The 17,938-nt window shown below is 40.8% G+C and overlaps 1 protein-coding gene across 2 annotated transcripts in view; it reads left to right on the forward strand.

Moving 5' to 3' along the window:
• The window catches only part of LOC115142648 (phosphofurin acidic cluster sorting protein 2-like), an 84,982-nt gene that overhangs the window by 22,790 nt on the left and 44,254 nt on the right, over positions 1-17,938 (forward strand). For both annotated transcript variants that reach the window (XM_029682261.2, XM_029682262.2), the window contains exon 2: positions 16,008-16,095. In XM_029682261.2, coding sequence (XP_029538121.2) covers positions 16,008-16,095 — 88 coding nt within the window. The remainder of the gene's footprint in view (positions 1-16,007; positions 16,096-17,938) is intronic.

The following is a 17,938-nucleotide window of genomic DNA, read 5'->3' on the forward strand; positions in this document are numbered from 1 at the left end:
CTTTCGACAGTCATGGGGTGTTTTTCATGAATATGTGTGTGGGTGGGTGCGGGTTGGTGTGTGTGTATGCATATTGGGGCGGCAGGGTAGCCTAGTTAGAGCGTTGGACTAGTAACCGGAAGGTTGCAAGTTCAAACCCCCGAGCTGACAAGGTACAAATCTATCGTTCTGCCCCTGAACAGGCAGTTAACCCACTGTTCCTAGGCCTGACTTGCCTAGTGACTTGCCTAGTTAAATAAAGGTAAAATAAAAAAATATGAGTGCGTGTCTGTGTCTGTGGTGTATGTGTGGTAGTATGTGTTTGCATAAGGTCAGGGATATCACTCATTCACTGAGCCAAGTGCTGGGGGAAATACTACATTGAAAAGAACCACATAATGCATTGTAAAATTAAATACTATAGGACTCCATTAATGGCTTCATACAAGTCCGTATTTTCAAAAACACATGACTTTATCCGTGTGTATTGGGTTTTATGGTAGTGTTACTGTCTCTGTGCAGCCATACTGCACAGACATAAGGGCTGAATTCAAGCCTGCTGCATTTACATTATCTTTCATGAAGTTGTAATGCCATTAACATTTTCCAAATAGGAAGCCTAGATGTGTTGTTACTGTTAAGAAAAGGTGAGAGTACAATATAATAGCATAAGAAAGGGTAGATAAGACTAAAGTGTAATATATTGCAGAACTAAGATGGTTCGATACAGAACCTTGCGGTACACTTCAGTCTGAAAGGGTTCAATACAGCAGCTTTTCTCAATTCATTATTTCTCTTAGTCACATATGCCACACACACACGCACACACTGTAATTAAGTACAGCTTTTAGTTTTCCCATTAACCCAAACGTTTCCCCGGGGACAGAGACACTATCAATAAGCCTTTATGTCTGGCTTTCTTTCTGCCCTGAATGCCACAACTTATCCCCAGTTAACAACCTTATGCCTTTAATAACTGATCCGGGATCAGTTTGACCTACCTTAATGTCAACCATTATTAGTAGTTCTGCCAATAACAACTGATGTGGGATCACCTCTCCCTACCCTAATATTAACCTTTGTCAGTTGTTCTGACTCAAACTTCTACTACAGTGGACTAAATCAGGGTCACACAGAGTGTTTCTTGGTAGTCTTAAACAAATTTACTTTGAAACAAAAGTATATACCTCACACACGTGGTTATGGGCTTAACAAAAAGAAGACACCTGTAACATGTGAGATAAAGAGTTGAAATGTATTCAGTTAAGTTTGCATCCCAATTTTACACTTTATATACATCAAAGAAGACTGAAATAAACCAAAACAGTTTGACACAGAAACACCGGATTTGTATTGTTTATTAATTATGAAATAATGAAAAATATGAATAACATTCCACCCATGAGGCCACTAGGTCATTTGACTGCAGGAAAGGGCTAAAACTGCTGATGCGGGGTCAGCATTGGCCTCAATCTCAGTCCTCCAAGTTTAAATATATATTTTTAAATACATTAAATAGAAATATAGGACAAAACACACATCATGACGAGAGACAACACAACACTACATAAAGAGAGACCTAAGACAACAACATAGCATGGCAACAACACATGCCAACACAGCATGGTAGCAACACAACATGACAACAACATGGTAGCACCACAACATGGCAGCAGCACAATATGGTAGCATCACAAAACATGGTACAAACATTATTGGTGAGTCACTGTCTCTCACTGTTGAGCAACATGCACCAGGTGATCTAGTTAAAGTATGGAATTCAGAAATAAATGTTTGCCAGCTAGTCATCTTAGAACTATTAAGTTAACTGTCTAAAATATACTAAATACTCTGCAGTTTTGCATTTGGTTTGCTAATTTAGTAACTAGTTGTCTAACTAAGTGGTTAGCTTCTTCCAAAATCAATCTTCGCTTTCCGGAAACAGCAGAGAATCCCCTCCTGGATCAAGAGCCTTTCTGTCTAATATAAAGTTTTCAGCATTCAGCCATCTGTGAGTAGCATTTTTTTGTTATTTGTAAAACTTTATTAGCTGGGATGTTAATCCTGAAAATTGTTTAGGTCATTGTTTAGGTCATGTAAACTGGTCATATCTGTGTACCCGTCGCAAGACCCACTGGTTGATGCTTATTTATAAAACCCCCTTAGGCCTCACCCCCCCCTATCTGAGATATCTACTGCAGCCCTCATCCTCCACATATAACACCTGTTCTGCCAGTCACATTCTGTTAAAGGTCCCGAAAGCACACACGTTCCTGGGTCGCTCGTCTTTTCAGTTTACTGCAGCTAACAACTGGATCGAGCTGCAACAAACACTAAAACTGGACAATTTTATCTCAATCTCTCCATTCAAAGACTCAATCATGGACACTCTTACTGGCAGTTGTGGCTGCTTTGCGTGATGTATTTTTGTCTCTACCTTCTTTCCCTTTGTGCTGTTGTCTGTGCCCAATAATATTTGTACCATGTTTTGTGCTGCTACCATGTTGTGTTGCTACCATGTTGTTGTCCTGTTGTGTTGCTGCCTTGCTATGTTGTTGTCTTAGGTCTCTCTTCATGTAGTGTTGTCTCTCTTGTCGGTGTGTGTTTTGTCCTATAGTTATATTTTATTTTTAATCCCAGCCCCTGTCCCCGCAAGAGGCCTTTTGGTAGGCCGTCATTGTAAATAAGAATTTGTTCTTAACTGACTTGCCTACTTAAATAGAGTGTTAAATAAAATACAAAAGAAATAGGTCAGAGACTGTGGAAAATGTTTGCAATGCGCTCGTTAGCATTTAGTTAGCATTCTCTATGGCAGTCTCTAAACCTTCAGATTACAAATGCCTAGTGGGATTTAAAAATAGCGTCCCTTGTGTTCAGTGCTGGTATCACCAAATGTGGCACAAGGTCGGTATGAAGGTATGACAATCTGGATTACGCCCAAGCCTATTGTAGTGCTCCACCAGCTGCCATGTTAATAGTCCCAAGGGTTTTAATCATTCTTTTGACAGATGCAACATGTGTTCCCTGTAGCTGATTGCTTAACATTTGCGCATAATCCGTCATTTTACCTCAACACGTTTCCCCTCATCTCCAGGGAATTGGGGTTTGAAAGCACATGTTCTTCCTGTCATGCTAATGAAACACAATTCGTCGGAGGTGCAGTTTACCGTTACACTCCCCCTGTTTGTCTTTGGGTGCTGTCAAGCAAAGTGGACCTAATGGTGTTATGAGAAAATGGGTTTGGCATGAATACATTTTTTCTTTATTTTAGGGGGTAGTTCAGCTTTATTACTATGGAATACTGAAGTATAATTACACGCATTTCATAACATGCTGACCAGACCGGACACGTCGCAAAATAAATTTAGAAATCCAAGTTATTCAATTATTGCACCCACACTGCTCGCGCGCGCCAACGAGCGTCTGCGACGCCAAGGGCTAAAATAGAACTCATTCCTATTTCTGACGCAGATCACGCTGAAAGTCCTACCTCTCACATCTCCTCATTGGTTTATAGAAGCAGGTACCCAGGTGCATCTCCTCATTGGTTATACCCACGTGGGTGATTGAAAGACGAACTGTTTTGCCGGTAGTCATGGTAATACAATGAAAGTTTAGATGGATCACAACATAAAATAAACAATGAAAAGGCCTGGTAGGAGGAGAGATGACTAGAAACGATTCGGTTGGCCATTTTATGTGTGGATTAATTGTCGGAGTAGAGGTCCTTGTGCATTTCAGGTAAAATAACAACTCAATGTTTATATCCCAGGACAAATTAGCTAGCAACAGCAAACTAGCTAAATAGGACAAATTAACGTTAGCTAGCAAGTGCAAGCTAACTAGCTAAATTGCCATACATGTTTAATGCTTTTCGACCTGTCCCCAAATTAATGTCATTGGTTCAGAGTTTGTTTTGATATTTTAACCTGCGTGTCGTGATCGCGTTTGGTAAATTAATTTATGCACGATAGCGCACGCGCACAGACGGTTTGGGTTCTGTGTTAGTGTCAAAGGCTTTTATTGACAATTACATGAAGTTGATGCAAAGAGTCAATATTTGCAGTGTTGACCCTAATTTTTCAAGACCTCTGCAATCCGCCCTGGCATGCTGTCAATTAACTTCTGGGCCATCCTGACTGATGGCAGCCCATTCTTGCATAATCAATGCTTAGAGTTTGTCAGAATTTGTGGGTTTTTGTTTGTCCACCCGCCTCTTGAGGATTGACCACAAGTTCTCAATAGGATTAAGGTCTGGGCGGTTTCCTGGCCATGGACCCAACATATTGATATTTTGTTCCCCGAGCCACTTAGTTATCACTTTTGCCTTATGGCAAGGTCCATCATGCTGGAAAAGGTATTGTTCATCACCAAACTGTTCCTGGATGGTTGGGAGAAGTTGCTCTCGGAGGATGTGTTGATACCATTCTTTATTCATGGCTGTGTTCTTAGGCAAAATTGTGAGTTAGCCCACTCTCTTGGCTGAGAAGCAACCCCACACATGAATGGTCTCAGGATGCTTTACTGTTGGCATGAGACAGAACTGATGGTAGCACTCACCTTGGCTTCTCCGGACAAGCTTTTTTCCAGATGCCCCAAACAATCGGAAAGGGGATTCATCAGAGAAAATGACTTTACCCCAGTCCTCAGCAGTCCAATCCCTGTACCTTTTGCAGAATATCAGTCTGTCCCTGATGTTTTTCCTGGAGAGAAGTGGCTTCTTTGCGGCCCTTCTTGACACCAGGCCATTCTCCAAAAGTCTTCGCCTCACTGTGCGTGCAGATGCACTCACACCTGCCTGCTGCCATTCCTGAGCAAGCTCTGTACTGGTCGTGCCCCGATCCCGCAGCTGAATCAACTTTAGGAGATGGTCCTGGCGCTTGCTGGAATTTCTTGGGCGCCCTAAAGCCTTCTTCACAACAATTGAACCGCTCTCCTTGAAGTTCTTGATGATCCGATAAATGGTTGATTTAGGTGCAATCTTATATATCAAATCAAATGTATTTATATAGCCCTTCTTACATCAGCTGATATATCAATGTGATGTACAGAAACCCAGCCTAAAATCCCAAACAGCAAGAAATGCAGGTGTAGAAGCACGGTGGCGAGGAAAAACTCCCTAGAAATGCCAGAACCTAGGAAGAAACCTAGAGAGGAACCAGGCTATGAGGGATGGCCAGTCCTCTTCTGGCTGTGCCGGGTGGAGATTACAACAGAACATGGCCAAGATGTTCAAATTTTCATAAATGACCAGCATGGTCAAATGATAATGATCACAGTAGTTGTTGAGGGTGCAACAAGTCAGCACCTCAGGAGTAAATGTCAGTTGGCAATATCCTTGCCTGTGAAGCCCTTTTTGTGCAAACAATGATGACAGCACGTGTTTCCTTGCAGGTAACCATGGTTGACAGAGGAGGAACAATGATTCCATGCACCACCCTCATTTTTAAGCTTCCAGTCTGTTATTCAAACTCAATCAGCATGACAGAGTGATCTCCAGCCTTGTCCTCTTCAACACTCACATCTTTGTTAACGAGATAATGACTGACATGATGTCAGCTGGTCCTTTTGTGTCAGGGCTGAAATGCAGTGGAAATGTTTTTTGGGGATTCAGTTAAATTGCATGGTAAAGAGGGACCTTGCAATTAATTGCAATTCATCCGATCACTCTTCATAACATTATGGACTATATGCAAATTGATATTATACAAACTGAGGCAGCAGACTTTGTGAAAATTACTATTTGTGTCATTCTCAAAACTTTTGGCCACGACTGTGTATGGATATATAAAAAATATATATATATATAAAAAAAAATATATATATATATATATATATATATATACATACACACACACACACACAGCAAAAAAATAAACATCCCTTTTTCAGGACCCTGTCTTTCAAAGATAATTCATAAAAATCCAATAACTTCACAGATCTTCATTGTAAAAGGTTTAAACACTGTTTCCCATGCTTGTTCAATGAACCATAAACAATTAATTAACATGCACCTATGGAACGGTCGTTAAGACACTAACAGCTTACAGATGGTAGACAATTAAATGTAAACTTAGGACACAAAAGAGGCCATTCTACTGACTCTGAAAAACACAAAAATAAAGATGCCCAGGGTCCCTGCTCATCTGCGTGAATGTGCCTTAGGCATGCTGCAAGGAGGCATGAGGACTGCAGATGTGGCCAGGGCAATAAATTGCAATGTTCGTACTGTGAGACGCCTAAGACAGTGCTACAGGGAAACAGGATGGACAGCTGAACATCCTCGCAGTGGCAGACCACGTGTAAAAACACCTGCACATGATCGGTGCATCCGAACATTACACCTGCGGGACAGGTACAGGATGGCAACAACAACTGCCCGAGTTACACCAGGAACGCACAATCCCTCCATCTGTGCTGACAGTCTGCAATAGGCTGAGAGAGGCTGGACTGAGGGCTTGTAGGCCTGTTGTAAGGCAGGTCCTCACCAGACATCACCGGCATCATCGTTGCCTATGGGCACAAACCCACCGACAGGACTGGCAAAAAGTCCTCTTCACTGATGAGTCGCGGTTTTGTCTCACCCGTGGTGATGGTCAGTTTCGCGTTTATCATCAAAGAAATTAGCATTACACTGAGGCCTGTACTCTGGAGCGGGGTCGATTTGGAGTTGGAGGGTCCGTCATGGGTGGTGTGTCACAGCATCATCGGACTGAGCTTGTTGTCATTGCAGGCAATCTCAATGCTGTGCGTTACAGGGAAGACATCCTCCTCCCGTATGTGGTACCCTTCCTACAGGCTCATCCTGACATGACCCTCCAGCATGACAATGCCACCAGCCATACTGCTCATTCTGTGCGTGATTTCCTGCAAGACAGGAATGTCAGTGTTCTGCCATGTCCAGCGAAGAGCCCGGATCTCAATCCCATTGAGTACGTCTAGGACCTAATGGATCGGAGGTTGAGGGCTAGGTCCATTCCTCCGATAAATGTTTGGGAACTTGCAGGTGACTTGGTGGAAGAGTGGGGTACCATCTCACAGCAAGAACTGGCAAATCTGGTGCAGACCATGAGGAGGAGATGCACTGCAGTACTTAATGCAGATGGTAGCCACACCAGATACTGACTTTTGATTTTGACCCCCTCCCCCCTTTGTTCAGGGACACATTATTCCATTTGTGTTAGTCACATGTCTGTGGAACTTGTTCAGTTTATATATCAGTTGTTGAATCTTGTTATGTTCATACAAATATTTACACATGTTAAGTTTGCTGAAAATAAACGCATTTGACAGTGAGGGGACGTTTCTTTTTTTTGCTGAGTTTATATATAAATACAGTTGAAGTCAGAAGTTTACATACACTTAGGTTGGAGTCATTAAAACTCTTTTTTTTCAACCACTCTCAAGACATCAGGCAAGTTAAAGCTTGGTCGCAAATGGGTCTTCCAAATGGAGAATGACCCCAAGCATACTTCCAAAGTTGTGGCAAAATGGCTTAAGGACAACAAAGTCAAGGTATTGGAGTGGCCATCACAAAGCCCTGACCTCAATCCCATAGAAAATTTGTGGGCAGAACTGAAAAAGCGTGTGCGAGCAAGGAGGCCTCCGGCGATGATCTAGGGTCCGGAGGTCCCGGCAACGATCTCTGGACCGGAGACGCCACCAAAGTGGGGGGAGCCTAAAGCGGGGCGGGGTCTGCGTTCTGCACCGGAGCCACCACCGAGAGTAGATGCCCACCCGGACCCTCCACTATGGGTCTTCGGCCGGAGTCCGCACCTTTGGGGGGGGGGGGGGGGGGGGGGGGGGTACTGTCACGCCCTGACCTTAGAGATCCTTATTTATTCTCTGTTTGGTTAGATCAGGGTGTGACTCAGGTGGGAAAATCTATGTTTTCTATTTCTTTGTTGTTTTGTTGTGTGGTTCCCAATCAGAGGCAGCTGTCTATCGTTGTCTCTGATTGGGGATCATATACTGTATAAGTTGTCATTTTCCATTTGGGTTTTGTGGGGAGTCGTTTTCCGTTTAGTATCTGTGCCTGGCGGAACTGTTCACTTTCGTTTGTATTCGTTATTTTGTTTGAGTGATTCTTGACAGTAAAGATCATGAACACTTTGCACGCTGCACTTTGGTCCACTCTTCCTTACGACGACGAGCATTACATTAAAATACTTTGCTTCTTCTTTCAAAATATTGTTTAGTGAATCATCATTGACTCCATAATTTGCAACAAGTTTCAGTAAATCATTTTTATGTCGAAGATAAAAAAAATCATTTGATGCATTTATGCCCATATTCCATCAAGTTCGCTTTCTTGTATAATATATTGCCCTTGATCTATCTTGGATATGTTCCTCCATTTCTTTATTCTATGGTACTGTGATAGTTTTAGTGTACTGGCCTCTGTGTTGGAATGTCCAGACATTTCAATCTCCCTCCCCCAACCCTCTCTTTTCATCTCTGTCCATCGAGGCCCCCTCCCCCTGTCTCTCTCTCTCTCTGCCTCTGTCCTTCCGATGAATGGCCGGTACAGAATGCTTTCAATCAGGTGGTCTGGCTTTGTGCTGAGTTAGCGCAAAGTTTTCTCCATGACTGCATCCGAACATTCCAGCCCCTTTGTGTCCATGTGTGTTTGTGTGCATCTCTTTGAGTGCGTTTGTGTATTTGTGTTTGTATGGTCTGCCTGTGAGCGCGTGCATGTCTCTTGTTGTGTGTGTGTGTGCTGTCAGTGCTGGATGTTGGCCTGTTTGTGTTTGCCTGTCAACTACACTCCAGACGAGTCCAAATTCTCAAAGACAGAGACTGTGACCCCAACTTCCCCTCGGTTGTGTGTGTGTGTGGTGGGGGGGATAGGGGTCAGAGGATGTGTGTTTTTTGGTGTAAGTCTGTTGAAAGTGCTTGCATTTCCATTGTATTTTTTTTTTGCGTGTGTATGTGTTTCTGAGTAAGTGTCTGTACATGGAAAATTGGAAAGTGAATGTTTTTCTACTCTGCTGACCAAGGTTGCCACCCCATCACAGAGAGTGTGAGAGAGAGTGAGAAGGGGAAAGAAAACACATTCATTCAACCCCAGCTCTACTTTCTCCTCCAAATGCACTAGATTGGAAGAATAGGAGCTGTCTCTAGCTTCCTGTATGACTCATACTCTGGCAATGCAGTACTTCGATAGAGTCTACATCCCAAATGGCCACTTATTCCCTATTTAGTGCACTACTTTTGCCCAGGGCCCATAGTGCACTTTAGAGAATAGGCTGCCATTTCGGGCGCACTTACAGTCTGAGGGGAAAACGAAGAGCTCAGGGCCACTGTGAGATTTTAATGAAGCTCACAGCAGCACTCCTATTCAGAGCTGAACTGACAATACAATATCCGTTTTGTTTCCTACTTTTTTGTCATGTTTTCATGTGGCTGCCTACATACATTGGTTTCATAGTCTCCTGACAAAGACCTATTGCAGTTTTGAAATGTTGTAATAATTAAAAAGATATATTTTCGGAGCATGCAGATGGTGTGCAGATGTTTTTTATTTTCTACCTTGTTTTCATACATTTGAGGTTAAATGGTTCACTGCCTCCCGTTTGTTTGTGTTGTGTTCATGTTGCTAGACTCACAAGCAGTGTCTTTTATATTTCCTTATGGAAATAAGCTGAACTGACAATACAATGATTATTTTATTATTTCCATCAATCCAGTAGCTTTTTAACCAATAATCAACAATCTGGCACGAGCGCCTATGTCTATTGGATAAATAAAGTTTTGCCAGTACCCACTTTTAATAAAACCTTATGAAGATTTATTAGCAATATATACATTCAAAATCCTAAGCATTATAGGCATTTTTTATCATTTGGAAATTCAAGATATGGATTCATAACCATTTATTAATGCTACTATATTGTATTAAGCCTATGTAAGCCTACGATCCAATAGCATATCTTCTCCTTGAGCTCTTAGATTAATGATAGATAACTAATTCGGTCTCTATACAGGGTTTGATACTGCGACCAAAACTGTCGCATTTGCGACCGTTTTACTTGGCATTGCTACACACATTTTTAAATGATTGCAAGGGTGTCAGGGCTTCAAATGGACCTGGCCACATTAGTTTTAGTTTCACAATTTGCTTTTTTATTTTTGATTACCATGATTTATTCAAACAGTAATGTGCAATTTACCAAACATATAACAACTTTCTGAAGAGGAAACAACAGCATGGGAATGCCCCTGTCTGTGTGTGTGCAGTGCGCGTAGGGCCTATGTCTACCACTTTGTGTAGTCTTTAGTGATGCTAATGATAGCCTAACCGTGGTCGAGGAGATGGAAATGTAGGTAAAAGGTCACTACAAAGTAGCCTATTCCTACCTGGCAGAACCAGGATTATTTGCATCAATCCAGTGGCCATTGGTTTTGAAAACAGTGCTTGAGGTGTCACTACAGGCACCTTGATTCGAATCCAGGCTGTATCACAACCGTCCGTGATTGGGAGTCCCATAGGGCGGTGCACAATTGGCCCGGCTTCGTCCGGGTTTGGCCGGTGTAGGCCGGCATTGTAAATAAGAATTTGTTCTTAACCTCTCAACAGCCAGTGAAACTGCAGGGCGCCAAATTCAAAACAACAGAAATCCCATAATTAAAATTCCTCAAACATAGAAGTATTTTACACCATTTTAAAGATAAAATTCTCGTTAATCCAACCACAGTGTCCGATTTCAAAAACGCTTTTTGGCAAAAGCAGTACATATCGTTATGTTAGGTCAGAGCCAAGTCACAGAAAGCATTCAGCCATTTTCCAACCAAAGAGTGGAGTCACAAAAAGCAGAAATATAGATCAAATGAATCACTAACTTTTGATGCTCTTCATCAGATGACACTCATAGGACTTCATGTTACACAATACATGTATGTTTTGTTCGGTAAAGTTCATATTTATACCCAAATATCGGAGTTTACATTGGCGCGTTATGTTCAGTAGTTCCAAAACATCCGGTGAGCCACATCAAGTTACAGAAATGCTCATAATAAATGTTGATGAAAATACAAGAATTCTCCTTAATGCAACCGCTGTGTCAGATTTTAAAAAAACTTTACCAAAAAAGCATAATCTGAGTACGGCGCTCAGACGACAAAATCAAGCCAAACCGATTTCCGCCATGTTAGAGTCAACAGATGTCAGAATATCATGATAAATAATCCCTTACCTTTGATGATCTTCATCAGAATGCACTCCCAGGTCCACAATAAATGCTTGTTCTGTTCGATAATATCCATCATTTATTTCAAAATAGCTCCTTTTGTTGGCGCGTTCAGTACACAATCTAAACTCACCAAGCATGTTCACTAGTTTCAGACAAAAAGTTAAAAAAAGTTCCGTTACAGTCCGTAGCAACATGTCAAACGATGTTTAGAATCAATCTTTAGGGTGTTTTTAACATAAATCTTCATTAATGTTCCAACCGGACAATTCCTTTGTCTGTAGAAATTAAGTGGAATGTAGCTACCTTTCACGTGAGCGTGCCAGACCGAGGCTGTGGCACACTGCCAGACCACTCACTCAAAGAGCTCTTATGAGCCCCTCCTTTAGAGTAGAATCCTCAAAACAGTTTCTAAATACTGTTGACATCTAGTGGAAGCCTTAGGAAGTGAAACATAACTAATATCCAACTGTACCTTCAATAGGGGCTGAGTTGAAAAACTACAAACCTCAGATTTCCCACTTCCTGGTTGGATTTCTTCTCAGGTTTTTGCCATATGAGTTCTGTTATACTCACAGACATAATTCAAACAGTTTTAGAAACTTGAGTGTTTTCTATCCAAATCTACTAATTATATGCATATTCTAGCTTTTACGGCTGAGTAGCAGGCAGCTTAATTTGGACACATTTTTCATCCAAAATTCCCAATACTGCCCCCTACCCCAAAGAAGTTAACTGACTTGCCTAGTTAAATAAAAGTTCAATAAAAATGTAATAAAATGCTACGCTTCCCCTAAAGTAAATTGAATTAAATTGCCAAAATGATTTAACCTAATTAGCCTACTCCTGTCTATACAAAAACAAATAAAATCATTCAAAATAGGCTACTAGACCAGAACGCATGATTTGGCCACAGATGATAATTGGCTTCTAAAACAAAAGCTGTGGATTGTTTAAATCGCATTTCCTAAAGTCGGAATAGCCCGTAATTTGAGCAGTGTGTACGGCAAATACCCTGGTTTTAATGTCTATGCAAATACCACATAGATTGTTGAGTTGTGACTGTCAGTGAAAAGTAGAGATACCCAGCCAGGCGTATCGCAATATTTTATCATAGTTGGGAAAGCAAATGGCTATTCTGCCCTACCAAGCAAAAAGGCAGTAACTGCTCATAGCGCGGAACTGAGAATTGTTTTATTTTATTTACCTTGGTTTCACAGTAAATTTATGCAGTTGCTGCTAACATGACCTCCATTTTCTCCAAAACACAATACAATAGAGGCAGGATACTTGTCCACATGATTAAGCATGTACTTAATGTAGCAAAAATGACATTAACTAATTTCCAACCAATATTGCTGTAAAGAGAAGACTCATCTGTCGTTGAAAGTTATCAACATTATTAACTTAAATGTTTGAACTGTATAGCCTATCTTACTGGCACCAGCGGAGAGCATTGGTGTGTGCATATTCACTCTTTATCATTGTTGTGCCAGTTTTTGGACAATAATTTCCTCCTCCAGGTTAAATGGATGTCATGTTGTAGGCATTTTTTTCTTCCCTTCTCGTAGGCCTATTATATGGATCAGACAATGTCGTTTTTATTGATATTTTTGTCAGTGTCAGCAGAGTAGGCTACAATGTAATTTTTGTCGTATTAAAAAATATTCTGCTAATGTCTCCAGTCATATAAAGTACAGTGGAATTGCATGAAATGTATTTATAAAAGGAAAGGAACGTATCTGATGTACATTTGAAGTCAGAAGTTTACGTACACTTAGGTTGGAGTCATTAAAACTCGTTTTTCAACCATTCCACAAATTTCTTGTTAATTAACAAACTATAGTTTTGGGAAGTTGGTTAGGACATCAACTTTGTGCATGACACAAGTAATTTTTCCAACAATTGTTTACAGACAGATTATTTCACTTATAATTCACTGTATCACAATTCCAGTGGGTCAGAAGTTTACATACACGTTGACAAGTTGACTGTGCCTTTAAACAGCTTGGAAAATTCCAGAAAATTATGTCATGGCTTTAGAAGGCTAATTGACATCATTGGAGTAAATTGGAGGTGTACCTGTGGATGTATTTCAAGGCCTTCCTTTAAACTCAGTGCCTCTTTGCTTGACATCATGGTAAAATCAAAAGAAATCAGCCAAGACCTCAGAAAAAATTGTGTAGACCTCCACAAGTCTGGTTTATCGTTGGGAGCAATTTCCAAACGCATGAAGGTACCACGTTCATCAGTACAAACAATAGTACGCAAGTATGAACACCATGGGACCACGCAGCCGTCATACCGCTCAGGAAGGAGACGCGTTCTGTCTCCTAGAGACACCGTTGGTGCGGAAAGTGCAATCAATCCCAGAACAGCAGCAAAGGACCTTGTAAAGATGCTGGAGGAAACAGGTCATTAAGTATCTGTATTCACAGTAAAAACGAGTCCTAAATCGACATAACCTGAAAGGCCGCTCAGCAAGGAAGAAGCCACTGCTCCAAAACCGCAATAAAAAAGACGGTTTGCAATTGTACATGGGGACAAAGATCGTACTTTTTGGAGAAATGTCCTCTCGTCTGATTAAACAAAAATAGAACTGTTTGGCCAAAATGACCATCGTTATGTTTGGAGGAAAAAGGGAAAGGCTTGCAAGCCAAAGAACACCATCCCAACTGTGAAGCACGGGGGTGGCAGCATCATGTTGTGGGGGTGCTTTGCTACAGGAGGGACTGGTGCACTTCACAAAATAGATGGCATCATGAAGAAAAGTATATGGATATATTGAAGCAACATCTCAAGACATCAGTCAGGAAGTTAAAGCTTGGTCGCAAATGGGTCTTCCAAATGGACAATGACCCCAAGCATACTTCCAAAATTGTGGCAAAATGGCTTAAGGACAACAAAGTCAAGATATTGGAGTGGTCATCACAAAACCCTGACCTCAATCCCATAGAAAATTTGTGGGCAGGACTGAGAAAGTGTGTGTAGGCAAGGAGGCCTTACAAACCTAACTCAGTTACACCCGCTCTGTCAGGAGGAATGGGCCAAAAGCTTGTGGAAGGCAACCCGAAACATTTGACCCAAGTTAAACAATTTAAAGGCAATGCTACCAAATATTAATTGAGTGTATGTACACTTCTGACCCACTGGGAATGTGATGAAAGAAATCAAAGCTGAAATAAATCATTCTCTCTGCTATTATTCTGACATTTTACATTCTTAAAATAAAGTGGTGATCCTAACTGACCTAGGACAGGGAATTTTTACTAGGATTAAATGTCAGGAATTGTGAAAAACTGAGTTTAAATGTATTTGGCTGATGTGTATGTAAACCTCTGACTTCAACTGTATATGTATGTATATATATCCCTCACACTAGGTTGGGTGATGTGGCCAAAATATCATATCACAGTATTCTTCTCAGTATTTGACAGCATTGGATGTTTCTTAATAATAAAAGTTCAAAATATTCTTTATGGCTTGTGGATGACCCTAGGATGGCAACAAATTAATTCTAAGTGGTTTTAATGGGCTTTCTCCATTCTAATTGCTTTACTGTTCAATGGAACTTCAACCAAAAATAATAGGACAAAACTGACAGTGAAGTAGTCCTATTTGTTGCGTTGGAATTGCATAGGAATCAAAATGATTTGTTACATTCCAGAATTCACTTCCAGCATTTTAATTCATTTCTTAATTTAATTTCCTGTACTAATTTGTTATCATTTACATACTATGTCACATTTCTTTTGTCTTAGTATGTCTCTATTTCGTCAACTTTTATTGACAGAATAACTATTTTCCTCTGACTGTGTGTTGTCGGCTTCAATTGCAGTTCTTACTTTCTCCACTATGGGGTAGTCAGACAATTTCAGGGGGTCTCTATTTTGCAAGCTTGCCCTCTCGAAGTTGTTGACTTGTTGTGTTAGCTAGAAGTTTTCAGTTGTTTGCAGTTTCTTACTGGTGATTGACTGGTCATTACTGAATGATTTAATGTAATAAATCAAACATTAAAATACTGACTGTTATAGAAGGTAAAGTAAAAATCCAAACCAGTCCATGAATGATTACCGGTGTATAGTTTTTTACGGTTTACCGCCCAGCCCTAACACACACACACACACAAACACACACACAGTGAATACAGACATTATGTCTATGAAAGCGCTACTCATCTCACGTAGTGGGCTGAGTACCTTTTGTTCAACACTGGTGTTTTTCTATCCTTTTGAAATACATGATCCTTCCTCACGACAGCAGCTCTTGAGAGGGATGAAGCGGTGCATCAAGATAATATGTGATTATCGTGAAAAATACAAAAACGTTTTTTGTTATGATAGGCAGTCATGACTTTATTTCATTATTACTGCCAATTTGTTGTGTGTGAAATAATGAAATATGTATGTATTCATCATTTCTTTGACGTCTTTCTCAATTTCCAAGTTATCATAACACAAGGGTTGTCAAATATGAATCTATACCTTTTTATATTCTCGCTCAGCTGTACATTTATTATGCATGACTTCATCTTTTTCTTCCTTCAGCTCTATTATTCATTTTACAGTATGTGTACATGTTGCATTTGCTTTGAAAGTACTATGCGTGTTGCCATTCATACCAGTAAAGCAGACTTCCTTTGAATTGATTTGTTCAAACATTGCTATATGTTCCATTGAAGACCCTAATGGAATATGCCTACAATAGCTTTGTTTACATGCTATCAGTTCACCACTGTATCATATATGACGATGTTTGTGTATCATTGTGCATGTTTGAAATGATCAAAATTAATGAAACGAAACTAAATCCCTTCCCTGTCTCTCCTGTTGACCACAGATTGTGCAGCCTGACCCTCAAGAAACTGATTGTCCTCAAAGAACTGGACCGAGAGCTTAGCTCTGTGGTGATAGCTGTCAAAATACAGGTGAGTCCAGTTTAAGAAGATTATGACGATTTAAGTAATGTGCTTCGGATTGTATTAGTATCAAATGGAGTGTCCATAAAAACACAGGAACTTGGATTGCTGTTGACCGTTGAAGTCTTGTGTTATGGGATGGTTTGGTAACAACTGTTTGCATCAATTGGCTGATACTTTGTTCTGAAATGAACAGAAAAATCAAAGGACTATATCAAGGTCAATACTACTCGTCAATTTACTCAAATATGGCAATAACTAACAAAAGCTAATGGCCAACAAAAGCTCATGATCAACATTGGAAGTGTTTTTCACTTCTCTGTGGTCCTCCTTACAAGCTATTTCTATAATCATTGCACATATTTTCTACATTCTTTATTTCATGCATCTTAGCTGCGACGTAGCGACATATTTTTCCTTTCACACCTGACAACCTTCCAGAATCTCTCCTTCAACTAAGCTCAATAGTCTCAGAGGACTGCCCAAGCGGTTACCAAGGTGACATCTTGTTCGATAGGAACAAAGAGAGAAAGGAAAAAGATTACAGTTATGTCTGACCGTTACTTGGGGCACTCTGCATTCCAAAGTTATTCGCTTTGGTCATGGTACGGCCCAGTGCTCGCGTATTGCTCAGGGTTCTATGCAGTCAGAGAGAAATAGCATTGTGTGGTTGAACTGTGTTCTTTCTGTTCTCTCTAATTGCTGGTGGTAAATTCACTGGTCATTGAGCAGTAGATTATCAGAAATCTTTACAATAATTCTATACACTGTACATGGCGTGCTTACCTTTCAGATGCACACAGAGATATATTGACCAAAGTGACAGTCAATATTTCCCACTGCTTCTCTCTTCTCAAGTAACTCGGTACTTCAGCATATCTCTGAGAACACCATTCAGGTCTATTCATTTCCTCGATTGGTCATTGTAATGGCTCGCTAGCACCTGTCTGCCTGCTACTTGTCAGAAAAGGGACTTAAAATGGCCACATCTGATCCTCTGATGACGGCATGTTGAGTGGCAACTACAAAAGAACCGAAAGTTGCAGCATAGGCAGGAGTTAAGACGGGTCTCGACTGCTCTTTTTTCCCCATTGACAGGAGGAAAAATAGTGTGAAAAATGTTTATTCTTGGTCACTCTCTGTATCTCTAGCTACAGAACTCAGAAGACTGTGGCGATTTGGTTCCGTATGTTAAAACCCGCTAATGCATACTTGTTTTTGGACTTTTCAGTATTTTTGAATGCATTCAGAAATTAGTTAATTGTATTGTCATTGAGCTAGCCAATAGCTTTGGTTGCAGACTTGTCTGAAGTCAACACCTACCAATGCACGTAGTTGTCTGTCAGGTCCCGATGGGGCTACTCTTGGAAGCCACATGTCTGTTCTTCCTGCTCTGGGATCAATTAGCATTAATGTCTTGTAGCTAGCGCCCTTTTTTAGTTTGCTGAGTCACCATGAGGAATGCAGGTCCGAATACAGATTTTTTCCCATGTGTTTTGTTTTCCTCACAAACCTTCCTCCTCCCATTCATCTCTAAAGACTGAATGTTCTGTGAAGCTTCATCACTGATAACTGTCTGCTGGTCCATTTTAGTACAGCTGTGTGCGACAGCTCATTAGAAGTTTGATGCTGACTGCTGCTGGTCCCTGTTGTCTTGTTAGCGATTAGCCTGTTGCTTTTCCAGTCAGTTAATTTGGATGTGAAGCTAGCTTAGCCTCCCAAAGGAAAACAAAACAGTCAGCATGGAGAGGTAGTAAAGCGCTAACTGACGTGATTGAAAGAAAATAAGCTTTTCCCCCAATTTTTTTCTGCATGTCACTGGCCGTGTCCAAATTCTGGCTTGACTACTACT

Source organism: Oncorhynchus nerka, linkage group LG15 (genome assembly GCF_034236695.1).
Source record: "Oncorhynchus nerka isolate Pitt River linkage group LG15, Oner_Uvic_2.0, whole genome shotgun sequence".
NCBI classification, from domain to species: Eukaryota; Metazoa; Chordata; class Actinopteri; order Salmoniformes; family Salmonidae; genus Oncorhynchus; species Oncorhynchus nerka.